The 24,450-nt window shown below is 38.0% G+C and overlaps 1 protein-coding gene across 5 annotated transcripts in view; it reads right to left on the bottom strand.

Moving 5' to 3' along the window:
- The window catches only part of LOC124592014 (clavesin-2-like), a 263,412-nt gene that overhangs the window by 90,112 nt on the left and 148,850 nt on the right, over positions 1 to 24,450 (bottom strand). For all 5 annotated transcript variants that reach the window (XM_047131793.1, XM_047131788.1, XM_047131792.1 and 2 more), the window contains exon 3: positions 857 to 948. In XM_047131793.1, the coding sequence (XP_046987749.1) occupies positions 857 to 948 (92 nt within the window). The remainder of the gene's footprint in view (positions 1 to 856; positions 949 to 24,450) is intronic.

Raw genomic sequence — 24,450 nt, 5'->3', positions numbered from 1 at the left:
ATAATTTCAGTGCTCTCCACATTCTGAGTTACACAACTAAATGCTCCAGTAAAAACTAACATTTACCTTCAAAACTCATTACAGTACCTTTAACAAATATTAGAGTAGACTGATATTAGTCCATCAAACCACAATGTTCTCAGATCACATTCTAATAATCAAGATGGTTTGACAGGAGACATACAAAAAGTAAATGATGCTTGTAAACTTGAAAATTGGTTTTATCACAAGTTTTAGAAAACTTTGTAGGTAGCTGCTAATTTTTCATAGTTTTCTATAACTTCATGATTTAATATTTGCCTCTGTCTACAGTGAGTGATACCTACACCTATAATTGATATCACACACAAAAACCTCCTCAACAATAATTTCAGCGTTACATTTTCATTCGATCACGGTAGAGTTATTGCTTCATCAACATTATGTTTTGCTGCTCTTAAAAATGTAAAAAGGTTCTGCACATTTACGGTATTCTCCATATTCAGTCTTGCACAACTACATTTTCCAGTAAAAACTAGCATTTGCCTTCGAAATGCATTTCAGTATCTTTAATAAATATTAGAGTAGATTGATATTAGTTCATCAAACTAAGATGTTGTCAGGACACATGTTAATGATCTGTGTCGTATTAACAGGAGATCTAAGAAAAGTAAATTTTGCTTGTAAACTTGAAAATTCATTTTGTCACAAGTTTTAGAAAACTTTTTCTGTAGCTGCTAATTATTCAGTTTTGTATAACTTCATCATTTAACATTTGCCTCTGCCTGCAGTGAGTGATACTTACGTTTATTATTGATGTACACAAACAAACATACTCAATAAAAATTTTAGTGCATACATATTCCTCAGATCTTACCAGTGTAAATGCTTCATTAACATCATGTTTCCTTGCCCTTAAAAATGCAAGAAGAAATGTGTCATCAGTCCTTGGGTACAATTCAGGCTCATCTGTAAACATAATAACACATTTTTTGTATACAAAGGTCACATTTTTACACCATTCATCATGTCATTATATTGTTTTTTTTTTACTATTATTTCATTACAGGTTCTCTTTCATTTTGCCTGATTTATTCCAAACAGCTTTAAAATATGTGAAAATAACTTTCAGACATAATTATTTCAGTTACAGTTAGTTTCATATTCCGTGGATCATAATTGTAATTATGTGGAATGAGTCATTTTACATTCACATCAGAAATTAATTTATAAATGTGACTACATGCTGACCATTTACAGATGTTGTTGTTGCTTATTTTTTTAATGCAGATTTTAGTTAATAATTCCTAATCACCATTTTTTACACATTACAATGAATAAAAGGACTTATCAAGGAGAAACTTTTTTAGTTTGTAATCAAGTTTTACTTTGTTGCCTTCCAGATATTTTCCATGACTGATCAAAATTTTGGTTGCAGCATTGTGCACCCATTTTGTGCTTTAAGATGGTCTTTCTGTGGAGTAACATTATTGTAATTATGTACATTATTGTTAGATTATTTTTAAAAAAACTTTGTGAAGGAATAAATATACTGTGAATCAGTAGTGAAACTGTATAACTCCTTAACAAGACACCTACAAGATAACCATGGACCATCTTACAGCTTGTTTTTGAGCAATGAAGCCTTTATTTTTAAAGATGAATTACCAGTACATCAGAACATTATTCCATATGACATTAATAAATAAATAAATAAATAAATATTGAATGAAAATATGCAGTAAATGCCAACATATTGTTTTGTCTCTCCCCAGGATTTTCAATTACTCTAAGTGCAAATGCGTCTGAATTAAGTTGTTTTAGAAGTTCCAAGATATGTTTTTTCCTGTTTAAATTCTCATCAATATGGACACCTAAAAACACTGAAGTTGCCACCCTATTTATTATTTCCTCCCTGTGTTACACTTATCACTGTGTCATACCTCAGGATGTGAAGGACTGAATATGTTGTGTCCTTCTGAAATTGAGAGTGAGACCATTTGTAAAAACTAGCCAATAGTACTTTTAAGAATAGTGTTTAGCACTTCTTCTTTTGTTGTATGTGTGCTTCAACTGATTACAATACTAGTGTCATCCATAAAAAGTATTAATTTTTCTAGCTGTGCATTAATTAGATGGAAAATCATTTAGATGTTTAAAGAACACTAACATAACTAAGATTGACCCTTGGAGGACTCCATTCATGATTTCTCCTCGATCAAAAGAATCTCCCCTGATTATTATCGTTGAATTACGAAGTACAAGTTCTGTAATCTTTTTGTTAGATATGACATTATCCATCAGTTGGCTATATCATAAGTTCCATACAACCTCAGTTTATCTAGGAAAATACTGTGAGTCACACACTCAAATACATTAGACAGGTTGCAGAAAATACCAACCAATGTTATTTTGTTATTTAAGGCTTGTAAAACTTCGTGAGTGAATGTGTAAAAGACGTTCTTGATTGAGTAGGTGTTCTGAAATCCAAATTGTGATTTACTAAGGATATTATTGTTGCTCAACTGGGAAACTATTCTATAATGCATCACATTCTCTAAACTTTTGTAAAACAGTGTCAGTAGTGAAATGGGTCAGTAGTTATTGACATCTCTCCTATCACCATTTTCAAATTCTCAAGAAAAGTCCATTTAAAGCACTTCCATTTAATTCAGTAGTGATATGCTCCTGTTCTTTGGCCTGTTGTCCTGTGTCTTGTTACACTACATACCATATAGGCTTAAGTCTGCTGTTCGAATTATTTATTTCTGACATAATGTGCATGTCCATTGATTTTTAATAACTTTTCTTAGTGATTCTGAATTGTATTTGTAGTGAGCAACTAAGCAGGACCTTTACTTGTTTTTGTCCACAGATACATTTCCTTTTTTCTTTCATGGGATACTTTAATCCCTCTAATGATTCATGTTTTTTTACATGGTTGTTTAATGTTCTTTCTGATTACCTTATGCAGAAAGCTATTTCCAAATAATTATATGAATTTATCATGGAACAGATTAAATTTTATGGAAACATCTCATTCATTTTAAATTTCATCCCAGATCATCTCTTGCAAAGTATTCTTAAAAGCATTTATTCTTGAATTATTAATTATTCTATCTGATTTTCACTGAGGAGTATCTCTGCTCTAAGGCTCTATCTTACCCTAACTAACTGCACATCATGTTCAGAGAAAGACTTTAAAAACTGGTTGCTTTGAGCATCATCAAAAGGAATATTATAAATTACAGTGCAATAAAGTCAGTATGTGAAAATATCTCATTCACTTTACAATTCATAGGAAGTGAGACAGTAAAAGTAGTAGACAAGTTTTGCTATTTGTGGAGCAAAACACCTGATGATGGCCATAGTTGAGAGGGGCTATAAAACTGGCAATAGCATGAAAAGTATTTGTAAAAAAGAGAATCTATTAACACCAAATATGAATTTATTCCTTAAGAAGTGTTTCCTAAAGGTGTTTATCTGGAGTGTAGCCTTGTACAGATGTGAAACATTCACAATAAGCTATTCAGGAAATAAGAGAATAGAAACTTTTGAAATATGGTGCTGACAAAGAAAGCTGAAGACTGGATAGGTAGATTGAATCACTGATGAGGAATTGCTGACTCAATATAGGGAAAAGAGATATTTATGGCAGAATTTGACCAAAAGAGGGGATCAATTCCTAGGACACATCCTGAGACATCAAGGAATACTCAGTTTGGTAAAGGAGGGAAGTATATGAGGAGGGAGTGTTAAAACTGTTGAGGGAAGGCTAGACATGAATACAGTAAGCAAGTTCAAATGGTTGGAGGTTGCATTACTTCTTCAGAAATGACAAGGCTTGCACAGGATAGACAAGCATGGCAAGCTGCATCAAACCAGACTTTGGACTGAAGTCTATAACAACAACTCCAAATAGTCCAGTTTTTTTTTTTACTTTTCCTGTTATGAACAAGATTTTGTAGGTATTAATTTCACTATCACTGATTTCATTAATATTAGTACACATCTCTACAGAAACACTTCTTTAATCAGCTTACAGTTTTTAAGTTTTAATGACAAAACAAAGTAGACAGTAGAACCACAGCTCTCAGTAATATTTCTTTTTATTAAGGAGCAAAAATATTTATTTTTATTATGGGGACGGTACACCAATACGGAGCACAAGTGTAAACACTTCCACCCCTCTGCCTAATATGCCATCTATTTAAGAGAGTCTTTTTCCTTTCTTTACTTCTGTTTGTCCTTTTATATATTACTACCTCTATTATATTTGACACAGAACAATAATTGCCTTAATTTGTAAACCATTTTTACTGGTCTCTCTTTTACATACTGTGGGGTGTGTGAAGTTCCAGCAGCTTCTACATAGCCATTACACACTTTTATGAAAGCATAGTTTTGAAGAATTGGATATGAATGATGTTAAAAGTTATGCAGTACAGTAAATCTAAGAGATTTACTGGTTGTAACTATGATGTGTGCTCATTTGTTATGTATTATGTGGTTGTTAGGCCCTTTCATGTAGATGACGTGGAATTTCTAATGTGTCATATAGGCTTCCTGGTGTTTGTTGCAGATCAAAAACAATTGCTAATAAATGCCAGTTATCAATTTATATCTGGACTTCATCCTGGACCCCAAGAGTCAATTAAGCCCCCCCCCCCCTTCCCATGACATGTGCAATAGCTCAAAATGGCACTGTAATGCCACATCTTTGTGGCAGTGATGAGAGCTCTGATTGCTGTGCACAAAGCTGGTGGGCAGAAGAACCTGGCTAGTCTTCTGACACAGCTAATCACAATATTACTTCATTTGGTGAGTGAGCAACTTAAGCACAGCAGCTTATCAGAACAATGTGAAGTCAACATTATTTAGAAAATTTAACAGTGACTGATTAGAAAGTGATTGTGAAACAGTTTCATAGTAGGGCATTATTGTACGACAAACAGTATCAATGATGAGTGATTGTGGAAAAGTGTAATTGGTATCAAGTGGCATGAACACAATATATGTAAGTGTAGGTTGTGGGTTGTATAATAATGAATATGAACTGATGGTAGACTATGTTAATAGTGCTGCACACAGTTAAGCAATGATGCCACCAAAGAGACAATGTGACACAGTCATAGGAGACGATGTGGTCATGTAGAATATTAGTAATGACTTATTATTAAGAACATAGGTAGTATAGAAATAACTTATCACAAGTAGAAGGAAAATACACAGAAAGTGCATGAAATAAATAACTGAAATTATGACTGAATTAATGGGATACAATAAAGAAAATAGTTGGGGACATATGCCAAAAATTTCAGAATGATGTTGTTGTTGTTGTTGTGGTCTTCAGTCCTGAGGCTGGTTTGATGCAGCTCTCCATGCTACTCTATCCTGTGCAAGCTTCTTCATCTCCCAGTACCTACTGCAGCCTACATCCTTCTGAATCTGCTTAGTGAATTCATCTCTTGGTCTCCCTCTATGATTTTTACCCTCCACGCTGCCCTCCAGTACTAAATTGGTGATCCCTTGATGCCTCAGAACATGTCCTACCAACCGATCCCTTCTTCTGGTCAAGTTGTGCAACAAACTCCTCTTCTCCCCAATTCTGTTCAATACCCCCTCATTAGTTATGTGATCTACCCATATAATCTCCAGCATTCTTCTGCACTGCTTGCTCAATATACAGATTGAATAGCATCGGGGAGAGGCTACAACCCTGTCTCACTCCCTTCCCAACCACTGCTTCCCTTTCATGACCCTCAACTCTTATAACTGCCATCTGCTTTCTGTACAAATTGTAAATAGCCTTTCGCTCACTTTATTTTACCCCTGTCACCTTCAGAATTTGAAAGAGAGTATTCCAGTCAACATTGTCAAAAGCTTTCTCTAAGTCTACAGATGTTAGAAACGTAGATTTGCCTTTCCTTAATCTTTCTTCTAAGATAAGTCGTAGGGAGTTGGCGTCCGCTAAGATCAGTCTGCTGTCTTCTGGCACGAGCGTCATCAAATATCCGCCACCTTTCTCTACAATAGTGCACCACATGACCCAGTCATCTGCAGTGGAAACATACTGGTTTGTTATCCTGGGTCCTCCAGACGTCAGTCTACCTTGGTGCCCAAATACGTTCCTCGTGCGCCATTGTAGGAATGTAACTCCGCCTGTGCCTCAACTTTTTCACCATTTTAAAGGAAATGAAGGATGAGAGATTGGGTTCAATGTCTGTTCCACTTCCACCCTTAAGACATCTTGAAGCATCTTGGTTTTTTGCTCGCTGTGCAATCCAAGTGCCTTCTGAACTTCGTCTCTCACTATCTGACGAAGGACACTTGTGAAATCAGTTGCTTCCTCCATCATAGACATCAGTATGACATTTGGGAGCCATTCAAACCTCTTGCATGTAATTCTTTTTTAATGCATTGTCTTGATATACTGGCACCATTTGATGAAGTCATCTGCTGCCTTCAGGAGTAGGGCTTGATACATGTCCTCACCAACACCCTTCATGAGATGTGCAACCTTATCTTCCTCCTTCATTCTAGGATCCACTATTTTACACAGATCCAAGATGTCTTGAATGTAGGATGCTGTAGTTTCTCCTGGACGCTGTGCCCTGCACTTTAGTTTATCTTCAGCCTTGAACTTCTGTCATTGTGTGTCGCCAAAATACTTGCACTGTTCCACCTGTATTACTTCCCAGCTTGTGAACTTCTCCTTGTCATTCTCATACCATTGTTTGGCAGTGTCCTCCAAGTAGAAAAATACGTTAGCCAAACACACGATGTCATTCCATTTGTTAAATTTGGCTATATGCTCATATACCTTCAGCCACTTGTTCGGATCTTGGCCATCGTCAGCAGAGAACCCGGAAGGATGTCTCATGTGGTGGCACACAGTTGCTGTCATCGTAACGTCCTCTTCTTCTTCTGTTGAATATGGCTTGAACTCAGGTTTCTCACCATGTACACAGCGGCTCTGTCGTGCCTGATGGGAGCCACTGTGTCATCGATAACATGCGCTATCACAAGTTCCAATACCCTGTGCCTACACCAGAATAATGTCACACAGAAGAAGGTGTAATTACATGAACGATGAACACTAACTTCACTTAACGAAGGTTTGTTCAGCACTTGCACATGCAAGAGCGCGGAGCGAACTGCCTCTGGCCAGAACATATACAGTACATATACAGTTACAGAACATACCAGTACAATGATTCTTGACATTTGTGGATAGTTCTAGAATGATCACAGAACCAAATATGGAAATTAAAATTGTATAGTCCAGGTGAGTTTCGAACTCATGACCCTTCATGCAACAGTTTAGTATCATAACCAATACACCATCTTTTCTTTTTCTTTTCTTTGCCCCCCCCCCCCCCCCCCCTCCGACCGGGACTCGAACCCAGGATCTCCTCCTTATATGGGAGACGCTCTATCCATCTTATTCTTCTTCTTCTTCTTCTTCTTTATATATATATATATATATATAAGAAAACAAATACTCCATTTATACTGGTTTCTCCTTCCAGTCATCGTGCGACTTGTAGTTAAAGACCAGTTCTTACAGGAGCGCCTGAAGTGTCTCCGCCTACATCAGGCCAGCTCGTCCAAACGTGTCTTCTCATTGCGTAGGCGTGGGTTCTGGGTAGTAGATCTATTCATTTCGGTTTGGTTAATACAGTTTTCAGCTTCTCAGGGCTTGGATGTTCCAGCTACGAGGTGCGTCATCGAAGGTGCTCCATAAGAAATTGGAAAAATATTGCTTATAGCCTGGGTTACGGATCAGGACGCCATGTCGTTCGTTGAGATAAGTCCAATATCCTAGCGTAGACTTGTCGCCAGAAGTAAAAAGATAGTGAATCATGTGGCCACAAATCCAATTCACAGAGTGAGTTTTGGCAGAGGAGCAGAAAGTCTTATCGGGGTACAAAAACATGTGGACATCGATCTGAGCTGGTGTCTGTTGAGTAAGAAACGCCAAAATTCGCCACGCAAGTGTCCAGACATTGAACGCTGTGCCACAGTGGAACCAGTGGACATCCGTGTCATCCACTCCACAGTGGGTGCAGAGGGATGAATCGGTGAGATGGATGCAGTGTAGACGATCTCGGTTAACTTATTTGCCATTTACAGTGATGTACCAAGCTGATTGAAGTCTGATTCAAGAAAACGCGCATGGATCACTTTCCATATGTGTCGCCACATGTATTGTGGATACTTACATTCGATGGGGTTGGACGGGCGGCACTGTTGTAACAATTCGGAGATTGTTTTCGTGAGGTACAAACGTGTAAGTGCTAAGGACCGGTGGACATAGCTGAACTTGAGGAAAAATCATTGGATGTAATAAAAGGGGGTTGGAATGGTCGATACCAGTACTGGGGCAGACAAGGAGGCCAGCGCAAAGTTGTGAAGCAGGAGGCTAGTAAGGGGCTCTGCGGGCAACGATGCCAAAGTGTTAGTTGGGAGCTGACGTAAAGTGCCTTGACATGAGTCGGCACGTGTATGAGTCCCACCCCGCCATGATCTCGTGGCAGTGTAAGGGATTCATATTGCACCTTGAATAACATCCCCGAGCTGACGAAGGAGCCGAAAGCCATCAACTGTCGTCAGGCCAGGAGATTTGGGACTGGTAGTACTTGAGCCACGTGTGGTATACGGGAAGCATGATACATGTTCACGTATTGCGCGCGTTGGATAACGTCAAGAGCTCGTAGCCGGTGATCTGCGAGATTTGCTTTGATTGTTTGTAGCAAGCGTCTACCATTGATAGTCGCTGAGCGGCGCAGATCTGCTGCGAAATCAAGTCCAAGACATCGTATGGTGGCGGCGACACTAAGGGGGGCAACGCATCTCTCTGGCAAGCCCTCACCAATGAGCAGGACCTTGGATTTTACACGTTGAGGCAGCTCCCCGACGCTTCACCATAAGTCGCCACCCATGTCAGTGCTGCTCGTACTTCATCTTCACTGCACAGATATAGTACTACATCATCTGCGTAGGCTGTACAACAAAAACAGTGGCCGTGCACAGCCATACCTTCCAAACGTTGGCGCATGCCCTGGAGCAGGGGTTCCAAGGCGAAAGCATACAAAATTGTGGAAAGGGGGCAGCCTTGTCGTACAGATCATGCGATGACCAGGGGCGGTGTGAAGCGACCATTGTACATGATTTTAGAGGTTGCACTACTCAACAGGCGCATAACCACTGTGACAATACCGCCAGGAAATCCCATATGCTGAAGAACTGTCTGTAAATAGAAGTGGTCAACATGGTTTAAAGCCTGGCTAAGGTCCAGTGAAGTCAAGGCGCCAGGGAGATGTTGATAATGTGCCAATGCTATCATGTCTCTGTAACGGCAAAGGGCCGTACGGATGTTGTTGTCGCCTCCTACGGAAGTCTGGTCGCAGGATGTGATGTAACGTGCGACCTTCTTTAGTCGCGATGCCAATAGCTGTGTGAATATTTTCATGTCGCTGTTGAGCAAGGTAATTGGTCGATAGTCCTGGACCCTTGATAACCCGTGCGGTTTATGTATGGGGATAATAATTCCATCTAGAAAGGCACTCGGAACCACTGTCATCGGTGACATCAGCTCTTGTGCGATTGCCATCCACGTAGAAGCCAACAAATAGTGAAAACTTTTATAAAATTCGATGGGTATACTGTCAGGTCCAGGAAATCTGTTATTGGTATCCACCTTGATAGCATCTACCACTTCATCTGTGGTTACGTCGTCTTGGAGGTCATGCACTGCATCCTCCGGAAGAGTGTTCATAGTAAGCTGAGCGACTTCTGTGATCAGTGCTGCAGAATGTGGTACGGCTGCATATAGCCCAGCAAAATGAGCATGGAGAGCACGACCAATGCTTTTTTGGGTGTCGTGCCAGCGCCCTTCCACATCAGTGAGTACTTGGATCAGAGCTCATCGTCGTCGTCGTTGTTCCTGAAGGAGGTGGTACATCGACGGACGTTCTTGAGGCCTACGATTTCAAGCATGAGAATGGACTACGGTTCCTTCCAAGTAATGCTGCATTGCACAGGAGAGCCACCATGATAAGGTGGAGTCATAGGCTTCTTGACGATGGCGGCAGTGTTCCCACGCTTCTTCAACCATATGGCGACAGTCTGAGGAAGTCACATGTGCGACATTGAGTTTCCACAGACCACGACTATGCCACACTCGCTGTCGGGCGAGAGTGACGTCACAGAGGTACACATCATGGTCTGAAAAGGCCAAGGGCCAGACTTCCGCATGAATCTATGCGGCTTGATGAGTGAGAGGTGTAGAATTTATAGCCTGGTTGAATTCCGTGGAGCTTCTTCCAAGTGCCAACAAGTCGTAGACGGTCGATGACTACTCAGAGAGATGCACAAGGGGAAGGTCGCGGGAGTTGGTCCACGGGCTCTTGTGTCGAGTTAAAATCCCCACCGAGTACCAAATCGTCTTGCGGACCTGTGAAGAGGGGTGTGATGCTTTCGGCAAAAAAAGTTTGTCGGTCATGATGGCGGCCAGTTCTGGACGGAGCGTAGACATTAATAATATGCACGCCGAACAGTGTGAGGGCCATACCTCGTGCAGTGGGGAGGTAGATGACATCCTCTGCAGGGAGTCCGTCACATAGCAGGATGGCAACGCCGCTACCGGTGTTGGATGCAGGGGAAGCATGGGCGTTGTATCTGGTGGGAACTAGGAAGTCAGCCACAAACACCTCTTGTAAGAGTGCTGTATCAACACCCGCAGAGTAAATAGTGTCTCGGAATATGGCCAGTTTGTGGGGGACACGAATGGTTGCAAGATTCATCATGGCAAAACGATATTGCTGTGTACGGCCATCCTCAGTATTTACCGAACGTGCGGTAGAAATAGGTGGCAGGTGGAGACCCGCCGGTGGTTCCGTGGTGGTAATAATTACTGGCGGGGCGCCAGCCCCAGTGTCGCCGTGGTGGACTCCTGTGCAGACACACTGGCCGTCTGTTCCACTTCTTCTTCAACATCATCGGTCCAGGAAGCTGACGACGTGGACATGTGACAGTCACGTACTTCTGGAATGGGTGTTGCGGATTCCGCATCATGAGTGGCAGGGGGACCGCCGTCATCATTCCTTGACAACGGGGAGGACACGTCGTTGGCTGGGAGAGGAGGCGTCACAGGAAGGGCGCCTGTTGCTGCCACATTGCGTGACTGGACGCAGTGTGGGAGATCACCATCAGACATCAGGTCGACATCTCGCGGGGCCGTCTGAGAAAGGGCATCATCGGAAGGCGTTCATCATCGTTTCCTGTGTTTACAAGGTGACCGCTGTTTTCTGATGTGGCCTTCTGAATCAGAAAGTGGTCGCCTGTCATCTGATGCCAAACCTGTCTGGACAAAGGCAGACGTCAGCACGACACCGAGTTTGACATCCATGGTTCCAACAGAAACATCGGTTTTGGTCTGCAAACTGGACGGTCCTGAAGCGAGCACTGGAGGCAACACCGTGCTTGTCTCGTTGGCGCGTTTTGCTGCGGCGGATGGCGTTGACGATGCTGCTGGCGCAATCGGGAGTGGCACGGCGGGGTCCTGTGCAACCTTGGCATAGTTGATGGGTAAGGACATGATCGTCGAAGCCTGGGTCTCTTCACGTAACGGCGTCTGTATTAAACGGCAGTGTAAGCATTTGGAACATACATGTCCCTCCTGCCCACATCCTGCGCATGTTCGTGGCTGTCCGTCGTACATGACGATGGCCCTCACACCGCCAATCAACAGGTACGATGGGACATGTTTCATCAGCTCAATTTTTATTTGCCGGATGCCATTTAGTATGGGATAGGTGGTAAATGTTTGCCACTTCTCCGCAACGTGACCCAAGACGGTGCCATATGGTTGGAAAGTGGCAATGACCACATCCTGGGTCACCTCGAACGGGAGCTCAAACACCTGCAATGTCCGGAGACCAAATCCAGCATGGGCAACTGTCACAGCAACCATGTGTCCATCAGAGTGTTTAAATTTTAGTCCTGGGGCATGACGGTGAATTATGTCAGTGCAAATTTCCTCCATCGACATCTTGATGTAGACAACACTTCCAGTGATGGAAAAGTGTATGCCGATTAAGTCCTGAGGGTTCAAACATAGATCCTCTCAGATGAAGTGTTCGACTTCGAAAGCCCTGGGTCGTGGATGTTCGGCCTGAAATGTTACTTCGATCGTTGCACGGCGGTACGAGTGCATCATGGAGTACGTTAGTACCGGACTCGATAGACACAAACACCGCGACACGGAAGTAAACATCACCGAGAGCGGAGCGTCGGACGGTGCGCGGAGCAGCTCCGCACACTAACACGGCTGTGAGCCGCCTGTACACCACAGTGCTACTGGGTTTCTTCTGTGACAATATAATGAATTATATGATACCACATTCTATCAGTACCAGATTTTGTATATTTTTTAAACCATCAGGAACTTTAAAAGTCAGCAGTTTATTTAGTTGGCACAGTCAAGTTTGAAATTATGTATGCAAATTATTTCCAATTGTGCTAGCAGAAACTAACTATATGGTAATGAATCCAATGTCTGCAGGCTCAGTCAGTTGGTTGTTGTGGGTAAATCAGAATTTGGTTATATTCCACATCAGCATAATTCCTTTTTTATCATTTATTTTCAAAGCTACCAGTATGTGAAACTACATTGTGTTTTGAGCCAAAAATTGAATGTAATAAATATCAGAAAGAGTTAATTGCAAGCCTGGTGTTGTCTACATTGTTTAGAGAGCTAATTTCACACATAGGATTGTTTCAGGCATCAAGCAGCAAGTAAGACACTAGAGATTATCCTGGAGGGCAATGCTGTAAATCAGATGAGTATTTACAATTACAGCTTAAAAGGTTTTTCTGTCTTCTAAATTTTACTACTTCATGATATGCGCCACCAAAAAGAGGTTTATCACTTGAGTTTCATACTTTAAATTTTGAGTTGATTATTAGTCACATAACAAACAGAATATCACTGCATGTTTTCAACTACAGAGAAACAGAGTGCCATGGAAATGTTATGATGACTTGAGGTTGGGCTCCTCAGTTGCTGTCAGTCAGTTTCTGAAACATATTACTTCACGCTGATACTTTTAACTTGGTGCTGAGACAGTGTTTGCGGTATGTTCAAGATCTGCCTATGGTGGTACCAAAATATTTAACCATAAAGCAGTGTTCCAATTCAGGGCTCTTTCAATCAAATTTTGTTTTTTTATGTGCCAGTCTGTTTAAGAGGTAAAAGGCACATATGTGCATTTTCTAAGGATTAAGTTTCAGGTGGTTCTCATGTTAATACTCTGTACTGTTGTAAGAACTAGTCTTGTCAAACTTCTTTGCTAGGATTCATAAAGTGAAATCATATATCTATAAGGCTTTTACAAGTGTTAGGCCATGGTTGGTTATGGTGTGTATATTAAAGAGTGTAGGAAACAAAACACTTACACAGGCCAAGCTATTCTTTTGGTTTCTCCAATGACTTAGCTTCCTTGAAACTTGACAAAGAACCTTTGTCTTTCAATAAAATACCAATTATTTCCTTGAAGCTATAATTGTGTGTTATGCTGTAGATCTTCTGGAGCATTATGTTATGTTGAATAGTATCCTAGATTGGCACAAGCTCACAGCAGCACCTGGATCATAGAGAGAGGTAGTATCGTGAAAGATACAAGGAAGAATGGATCAAACATTTGAGGAGATCCCAATAGAAACCAATAATGGGGATAGGTTAATATACAGTGTTCATGCAAATGAACTATGGATGACTTAATCCAGGAAGAACAACAGATCATGAAAAAACATCATGAAGCTAATCTTGGCAACTGAAATATGTAGGATAAAACTCAAAATTTTAGTGGATAGTCGTGTGGAGATTAGTGCATTAGTATCCACTCTGTTTCAGAAGTGGATGGAAAAAGTAAAAATACCATGTAACCCTATAATAACATCGCTAAATCTGATGAAGAAGGTGCTTTGACTAAGTTTTGTGTCAGAGTCCACAAGTTAGAATATGTGATTGTCACTATAGATAGATTTAGTAAGAGTTTTATCTTAGATGGTGACTTGCTCAACAAGTTGGGAGCAGACTTAGATTATATAGAGATTTTGATTCAGGCTGTTTCATTTGTAAGGTGCTGATAGGGATTCTATCTTTCCATTCCAAAGGCAGATAGATGGATGAGAGGAACATGCTTAGTGTACTGTTTGATGGGCATATTATTTAATGAAGAATTCTAGAGCTGAGACCATGAGTGATAATGAGAATAATAAACCTTAATTACCTGAAGAAAAATGCTTTGATGCCACATAGAGGCAAGTTCACAAGAAGATCATGACACTTCAGGAACTTTGGGAGCCATAGAAGTAGGTCACAGAAATATTGTGAGTAATGGGACAGAAGTTACAGAGAAGCCAGGAAGGATGCTTGTGGGTGTAAGCCATTTTGAAATGAATTAACATGAGCCATTTTGCAGTACATTTTACCTGATACCATCTACCAGAGAATCTGCTGTGAAAGCTGAACTACAACATGCACTACAGCATGATATGATTGACAAACAAACTACTAAATTTCATCAGTACTTTAAAGAATGATATTAGATCAACAAAATTGTGGATCCTTGTGCATTGGAGGTATCTTATGTACAAAATGGAAAACTTTACAATATGTAGACAATTTAAAGCCCAAAACTGCAGAAGGCAGGAGATTGGTCAACTAAGATGAAGTTAATGATTAGTTAATGTAATGTTTTGTGTGGGCATTATACAAGGAAGTGTTTTTGTTCATGTGGGTTATAATTAGTGTATGAAATGCTGCTAATGGCATGACATGATGGTTTGCTAAAATGTTTCTGTGTACTAACCACAGGCTTTTCAGTAGATGTGGAGTGACAGCGCATATTTTTGTGTGTACACACAATAGATTTGTGTGAAATCGATACTGAAAAATTTTTGTCTTTATTTTGCTTGTTGCATTGAGCTGATAAATAAGAGGTTCTCTGTGTTACTACTGGGGTCAAGACATGTTATGTGGCATCACAAGCAAGACTCCACTCCTTGTAGTCATGCAGCTGTGATACACAACAGCGATGTATAGTTAGGAAGAAGGCAATATCTTAGCAGGGCAAATAGTTCGGGTTGTGCAAGCCACACCTATGTATCCCAACAATTAGTCATAATGCACAGGAAGCAGTCATCATCGTATTCATCCTCCCCATTATTTCATTCCAGCAGCCAGCATGCTGTGTCCACAATTGCCATTATTCTGTTTATATGCGAAAGTGTTTCAAGTGTTTTGGAATGCAGTACAACATAAATAATTCTTAGTATATTCATGTTCCATTAGCCTTTATAATTTTTAGATGATGTATCGACTGTTTCTGTCTTGTTGCTTGTGCCACACCATGACAACACAGTACACTGCATTTGAATATAATATGTTTAATAGTTGCTGTTATTTTCATTGTAATGAGGAATATTGTATATGATTAATTAAGTGCAGACAATGATGTTTACAAAATGTTAGTGAATGCACCTTAGAAAAGACAGTTTATCAAGGATACTGAAGATAATAAGCACACTGTTTATGTTATCATCTGATTTTCATTTATTTATGTAACACCTTTTCTGAACAAAGAATGTTTGAAACAATCTTTCATGGCCACAGAAGCATCTTTCAACACTCACAGCTACACCTATACATTAGGCAGATGGCTCTGACACATTATATTACTTTATTATTCATATAGGGACAATACAGTAAATTTTCAGAACATAATTTTAAGAATTTCATACTATGTAACGTATCTTCCATACCTCAGATTTACTTGTATAGTGTTTATTGAAATGAGTTTGGTTTAGAAGACTGGACACCACAGCATTTTCACTTTGACAAAGCGTAATTACAAGATATTACATATGTTATTAACAGAACCTTATGGACTGACAATAGTATAGATCATTTAAAGAGACACAACCCATTCTCAATTATGTTTCTTGAACTTTTCTTTGCTGAGTGCAAAATTAATTTTCTGGCAGTGGCAAAATGTAAGGTTCCAGTGGTTCTCACATTGCCATTATTCAGATTAATAAAGGCATAATTTTGATTAAATATTGAAAGTGTGGCATTGTTGTGGGCAGCAAAGTGATAATGTAACTGGAAACTATAGAGAGTCAGTGAGAGGGTGTTGGAATGAAAGGTGATAGCTGCAATGTACATCCATGCACTGTTATGTGACCATTAGGACCTTTCATGTAGATACAGGAAAATACCTAATGCTGTGGCATCGACTAATAGTTACGTCATTCAAATTTAATGTCATATAGGAACTGCATTTTCCTTGTTTTTATGACAGACCAGAAATAATTATAAATAAATGTCAGTTATTAATTTACATCTAGAGTCAACAATTTTAGAATTTAATAATCTGGATCCCATAGCAAGATTTAATTAATTCCTTCGTTGTGACACATGTAATAGCTAAAAATAGCATTGTAATGTCACAAGTGGCTGGGCACAATGGTTAAATACTTACTGGACACTGTAATCAGGACATTACCACATAGTACCACCAGAAGGGTTTAAACATAAGCCAACAAGAAAATCACAAATCAATCTACAACCTTAGGTTTCAGGCTAGTAGCCAACCAACCCATTTACAAATTCAGCCACAGGGTTCATATCTTCATATTGATATAGTCCTTATTTTCCATATTGTCAAGTTATTCAGAACATGATGGATAGCTTATACTCCTCAACTCTCATCCATAAGATTTCTGCTAAGAAAACAGGCTTATATCCGTACACATTTAAAGTTGTTCATAAACTGATACAAACTGACCATGATAAATGCCTAACATACAGCTATTGATTTCAGCAATTTATCACTGAGAGGGCAGGAATGAGTGCAGTAATGAGGTTCAAAATGGTTCAAATGGCTCTGAGCACTATGAGACTTAACTTCTGAGGTCATCAGTCCCCTAGATCTTAGAACTACTTAAACCTAACTAACCTAAGGACATCACACACATCCATGCCCAAGGCAGGATTCGAACCTGCGACCATAGCGGTCGCGCGCAGTTCCAGACTCTAGCACCTAGAAACGCTCGGCCACCCCGGCCAGCAGTAATGAGGTGTAGTTCCACTTGTCATGATGTGTGAACTCAACAAAATATATGTTTATAGAGTAGTGACAGCTGTCACTGAGGAACCCCTTTATTTACAAAAGTTGGGCATGTTCTGTGCCTCATCACAGTGGCACTTCATCAGGACAAATTCTATTGAAACTACTGTAGTCAATGATTGTACCAAGTATTGTTTCATGAAACTGTGAACCAGTTCAATGACGAGGAACAGACACTTGGCTGTTGTCAGCAAGATGGGGCAACATGCCTCAAGCAAGTACCAGTGCATTTGCGGTGGATTCATTTTTCCTTTGCAGGGTTATTTCAAAATTGTTATGCCTCCAATGTCACCTGACATGAACCCCCCACCCCTTCCTGACTTTTTTTCTGTGGAGTCACCGTAAAGGTAATATGTGCAAAAACAAACCACACATCATCACATAGTTACATAAGAACATCTGCCACAAAATCCAGATATTCATGCCCAGTACTCTTGGTGCAATGTTCCTGAACATGAAGCATCATGCTGAACAGTGTATATCAGATGGGGGAGCTCATGCACAAATTTGTTTCATGTCCTCTTTTATTAAGATTTTATAGTACTTTTGCCAGTGTGATATGGGTAATTTATTGTAGAGCACACTGCCCATATATCTTAACCCTGCTATGTTCCTGGTCAGTCTTTGCCTCAAAGCTGAATGTTTGTGCTAAAACATGAATTATAATTGTGAACAGATTTATTGGGCTCAAACAAATGCAAATTTTTGTTAACAAAGGTCACAGACTCTAACATATAAATACAGGGAAAAGGCAGTATTTTTAATCTGCTGAACAGTGCTTTAGTGGATAGTTTTTGGTAGATGATCCTCAATCTAAACTGTCCAATATCCTTGATTCTGGATAATTCCTTCATCGTATGAGGTTAGAATATGAGTCGTTGTCTGGATTATTTGTATTTGTATTGTATTTCTTTATTCATCCTGTAAATCATGATTAATTACATAGTTTGTACAAATGATATAGGATAAGTCATGTTTGATTTAGTATATTCAGTACTTGTTGAATACTGGTAACATAATTATAAAAATAATAATATAAGTGAAAGAATAGTATGATTAAGAATAATTATGTTATCAATTACACCATATTTTCTTGGTGCTCCAGAAACTCAGAAACAGAATAGAAGCAATGGTCAGGCAAGTAGTCTTTTAGTTTCACTTTAAACTTAGTTAAACTTTGTATCTGTTTCAGATAGGGTGCACATGGTTATACAACATAATGGCAGTATGATGCACTCCTTCCCTACAAATAATTGTACTCACTGTATTGACATGCAGGTAATGCTTTTGCTACTATCATGAGAATGGAAATCACAATTATGCTTGAGATATTTTCTTCTGTTAATGTGCTTACTTTTATAAAGACTAATGTTTCATAGATATATAAACAAGGAAGGAGCAGTACACTGAGACTTTTAAATATCAGTCTACAGGAGTCTCTCTGTTTAGCATGTGTTATCTTTTTTGTAGTCTAAATGTTTTTCTGTTACATAGAGAATTCCCCTAAAAGATAATTTCATATATCAATAGTGAATGGATACTGCCATGGTACATTGTGACCACTGATGCATGGCCTGTCTTTTGTGTGAGGAGTCTCACAGCATATGTATATTTAACTTTTTATTTGCATTACTCGGGTATCTCTCTCATTTCAGGTTATCCTGGATATGTATGCCTAAAAATTTTGTCACATTCATGAATAACACAGTTTTTCCATCAATGCTAAACATCGGTGTTTCTGTGTGGAATTTCTGTGAGGTGTGAAAACTGACTGACACCGTTTTCTTTTTTTTTTTTCAGAATTTAATATTAGCTTATTTGTTTTCAGCCATTGTGTCAAATCTTGAATTTCATTTGCAGATGTTTTTGTAGTCTGTCTTCATCATGTGACTTATTAGGGTATTTTTGCCTACTGCAAAAAGTACTGTTGTCCCTTTGGTTAATTTTTCTGATAGATTATTAACATAAAGAATGAAGAGGACTGACTGTTGGGAGACCATATCTAATTTTTTGTGCCTTACTATAAAAATTAGAAATTTTTTGCAATTTTATATCTTGGTATGTTATTTGAGTGCTCTGTTAACAATCTTATAGGTAAGAATGGATCCATCCATTTCGTAGGCCTCGTATTCCATAATAATTACTGCAACAGGATATCATGATCACTTACATTGAATGCCGTACTAAGGTCAAGTTATATGCCAGAAATATGTTGCTTTTATCCGTTGCAGTCATAATTTCATCTAGGAAGGTAAAAATAATTAACTTAGTCGATCTGCCAGTTCTGAATCCATGTAGTGAATCACTTATTACCATGTCTTTATTTAGGAAGGCGGCTAGTCTCCTAATAAACAATTTTTCAAGAATCTTGCCATAGCCTGACTATAATGATACAGGTCTATAGTTTGCAGCCTCACCTTTATCTCCTTTCTTGTACAGTGGTGTTACTTTTGCTGCTTTCAGATTTGTCAGAAATATACCGCTCATGAGTGATGATTTGAAAAATATCTATTAAAAGGTTCTATGATAAATACCGCACTTTCTTTGATGATAATATCTGGTATTTCATCAACACCTGCTGAATATTTATTGGGTAATCTTTTTACAATCATAAAGAATTTGTCAGGTGTTGTAGGAGACATGAATAGAGTTCCTGTACAAATATTTGAATTTGAATGTAATGTATTGCAGTATGTTTGTGAGCTGTAAGGTTTGGTTATCAAGTGTTGTGCTATATTTGAAAATTAATTGTTAAATTTACTAGCCATTACTGTAGGGTCAGTTATTTTATTGCTATTTTAATGAAACCCTATGTTGTTGTGGTCTGATGATGTTTTATCTGTTATTTATTTAGTCCTTTTCTAATCCTATATTTTATGGTTAAGTCTTTACAACATAAAATACAATTTGTATTGCATTCCTAGGGACTAGATATTTCAGTAAATTAGCAAATAATCATATATACAATGAACATTAGAGACAAAATACAAAGCAGAATATTCATAGTGCATGTTTATTTTTGTCGTTTGGTTTCTAGGTACTCTATCAGACTGTAAAAGCAATGATCAATGAAATATGCCTTTCGTTCAGCCATGAACATACTGAGTTTACTTACTGATTTTATATGGTCAGGCAGATTATTGTAAATTTTTATCCCAATATGCAGAGTGCCTCTTTGGCACAATGATGTTCTCGCCTGCTTCATATGAAGGTCAGATTTTTGCCTTGTATTGTACGCATGTACATTCTCATTTTTAATAAGATACCTGGGTTCCTATCAATATATTGTTTTATGAAAACTGACGTTTTGCAGATAAAAATACAATAAAGTGGAAGAATTGTCATTTTTTTGAATGTGGGTATGCATGATTTCCTATTGTTTACCCCTTCAATTATTGTTAATATTCTTTTTTGAATCCTGAAAAGTTCAATATTTGTTGTTGAATTGCCACAATAGATTATGCCGTATTTAGTTACAGAATGCACATGGGAGTAGTATATATTTAACAAGCTGGCTTTGCTGCAACAACTTTTAAAGACCCTCATCATGTAGCAGATTTTGATTAGTCTTCTTTGCAGATATTCAATGTGTACCTCTCATTTTGTGTTGTTCTGGAATCAAAGTCCCAGAAATTTTGTGCTGTCAACACTTTCAAGAACTCTGTCCCTTAGTTTTATTTGTATATTTGAGTGGTGCCTTCCTTTTAGATTGTAGAAGTTCAGCACTACTGTCTTTTATTTGTTTGTAATTATCTTGTTATAGCTGAATCATTGTTCTACACTGTTCATTGTTTAGTTTTGTTTTTTAGTTTTTCTTCTGTTTCCTCTCTGATAAGGAAGCTTGTATTGGCTGCAAATTGGAGGATAGTTTCACAATACTTGTTGTATATGAGGCCATAGATACAGAGGAGAAACAGAAGTGGTTCTAATACTAATCCTTGAGGGACGCTGTATTTCACATTTTCATATCCTGAATAATAGTAACTGATTTTGTTATGGTCAGTGTATTGCACTTCAATTACCTGCATGCATCCACAAAAATATATCCTGAGCCAATTGTTGGATATAACTCTAATTTCTAATTGGTCAAGCTTCTGCAGTAGGGCATTATGGTCAATGATGTCAAAAGCTTTGGTTAACTCAAGACATATGTCTGTCACAAAGTCACTCCCATCCAGTTTAGCATAGATTTCATTGAGAAATTCAAATATTGCACTCTCAATTGAACAGCCTTTCCTGAAACCAAACCATGCTGTGAGGGAGAGAGAATTTTATGATTATTTAGAAAATCAGACAATCTCTTATAAATTTTTAATTTTTGAAAATATCAGCTTTAGGGGTATTTTTGATGATATTCTAGGTTGATTCCTCTTGTTCCTGGAATTTTCAATTTGTTTGTCATTTTTCATTTTCTTTGCTTTTGATATAACTTGTCTAAGAATTTGTTTATATTGTTTAAAATAAATAAAAAACAGGATTTGTGGTTTGCTTTGAGCATTCATATAATTTCCTTTCATTCTGGCATGATATTTTTATTCCTGCTGTGACTCATTTATTTGGATTTATTGATGTTTGTTGAGGAAAAATTATTTCAAAAAAGTTTGCATGTGGCCATAAATTTATCAAATGTGTCATCCGTGTTGTTTAAACTGCAAAGATCATTCCAGTTTGTTCTTTTCAAGGAAGAGTAAAAGTAATTACATTATCATCACTGAACTTCCTGACAATAGCTCTAGTTTTTTGGGATTCTGTGTGTCCTGGAATAGCTGTTGTTAGTATTTGGGCATGGTTATCATTAAAATCAGTGTTAACAGTTTGTGTGTTGCAGGTATGTTCACCTATATTTTCAAAAACCTGTTCAGTGGTCATTGCAGAGGTACTAGTTATTCAAGTTGCATTAGTTGCAGTTGGTTGTAAGTTGAAGGATTTCAGTAGATCTTTTATTTCATCTTTAAATTTTTTGGGTTAGGAGAAATCAGCACTGAGGTCTTCACACATGAAAATATTTTTCTTGAGGGTGTTGAAATTCTCTAACAGCTTCTACATATTATTATAAAAAAATCTTTTCTATCACCATATGGTGACCTATATACGCTGATGATTACTAAATTTTGATTTGGCAATTCTACTGTTGACAGTTCTATGTCTCTTTCTCTGGATAAGTTTTCAGATTTGGTTATATTATCGAATTCTGTATTTTCTTGGACATATATGGAACTACCACCATGCCTGAGTATTTTTCTAGAAAATTTGCCTGCTAATTTGAACTGAGATAGGTGTGTCAGTTCTAACATGTCTTTATTCACATTCAGATTCTTTGTTAGTCATTTAGCATTATTACCTGTTAATTTTATACAATACAGTTTTACATATGTAAGTTGATGTTGGGCATTTCTAAAAATTCTTCTAATGAATAGAATGGGTTAGTTAGCAAGAAGTTGTACAAATTTTCCTTAAATACTTTGATTGGCATGGTTGAGGCATGTTTAGACAATTTTTTAAATATTTTAATTGCTATGTACTTATGTGTTATAATTTTTTGCCAATTATTTTATGGCAAGTGTAGGAAAATACAGATTCTTATGCTGTATATAGTTAACACTACCAAGAATATATAGATTAATAACTGTTAATATTCTGTATTTAATGAACAATGGTTTACAATGTGTCCTATTATCTACCTCTGCCATTACTCTGATTGCATCCTTATGGATCACATGGATTTCATTTATTTTTTGCTGTTTCCCAAAAGTATTAATCCATACCTTAAAACAGACTGAAAAAAGGGGACGTACACTGTCCTTACATATTCAAATGACACACAGCACATCAGTCTCTTCAGCAGGTATATAACTCTTGACACCTAACCACTATGTGTTCAACATGAAAGTTCCATGTTAGTTTACTGTCAAGTATAATACCCAAAAATTTTCCTTTTTTTCAATTTTACAGTCTTTGATAGACTGCACTTTTTCATTTAACAGTAGACTATTCGCATTTAACCACAATATTGCATTTACTTTTGCCAATTTCATACTGCTAACAAGGTTATCAAATATATCACTTACAGACGGAAAACTTGTGTCATCTGCATATATATATACATCTTTACCTATATATGTTTCCCTGTGAGTCGTTTATATGAATAAGGAATAGAACTTATCCTAATTTAGATCCTTGTGGCACTCCATGTTGTACCTCTAGTGTGTTTGACAGATGACTTCCTGAACTCACCACGTGCATAATTTTATTAAGGTGTGATTTGACAAATTTTAAATTTTTGTCACATATTCCATAGTACTCAAGTTTAGAGAGCAAAACAGAGTGGTCAACACAGTCCAAAGCCTTTTCAGGTTCCATATGGTTACGTGTATGTCAGCATAGCCCTCAAATGCAGCTAAAATGTCTCTCACTAATAGTTCTATAGCATGTATAGTTGACTTTTCTTTTCTGTAACGAAACTGTGATGTACTCGACATGTCATTTACCTCTAGGTACTCATACATCTGCTAATACATTATGCCTTCAAAGAATTTGGCTAGTACTGGAATTAGTGAAACTGGCCTGTAGCTTGCTGGATCAGATTTGCTACCCTTCTCAAAGACTGGAGTCACCTTGGATAGTTTGAGAGGATAATGAAAAACCCCTTCTATGAGACACAGGTTCATACAATATGTTAATGGTGCTGCAACACACTGTATTATTTCTTTCAGTAGATTGTTTGACAATATCTGTACTATATGAATTTTTCACTTCTTCGACAATTTCAAGAATTTATTCTTGGCATATGTCTTTGAAGTATTTCAGTGAAGGTCTGGCCTAATTATGATTTTGGTTTGTGCTCTTAAGATAATCTATATATGTTACATTTGGTTTACTGATCAACTTTTTGATTTCATCAGCACAGCTTACAAAATATTTGTTGAACATATCACCTGATATTGGTACTGTTTTGTCAAAATTTCTGATTTCACATTTAACAGTATTAATTACTGACCAGCCTGTTTTGCACTAGTTTTTATTATTTTTTATGAGAGTAGTGTTGTATCTTTGTTTAGCCAATTCTAGCACTTTCTTATACACTTTCTTAGTGGTTATTTGGAGGTCCATAATTTGCTTAGCATTATTTACTTTGTCAAAGCACTTTAACAACAGTAGCTTATTTTTTAAATTCTCCAACTCTTTTGTGCACCAAAATTGACCCTTTCTTGGTTTATGATATTTCTTTGGAACAAGATGGGCTTTTAACATACCTATTAAGTAGCTGTGGAAT

The sequence above is a fragment of the Schistocerca americana genome, chromosome 2, assembly GCF_021461395.2.
Source record: "Schistocerca americana isolate TAMUIC-IGC-003095 chromosome 2, iqSchAmer2.1, whole genome shotgun sequence".
NCBI lineage: Eukaryota > Metazoa > Arthropoda > Insecta > Orthoptera > Acrididae > Schistocerca > Schistocerca americana.
The sequence above is the reverse complement of the archived record's forward strand: the minus strand, read 5'-3'. Positions and strand labels throughout refer to the sequence as shown.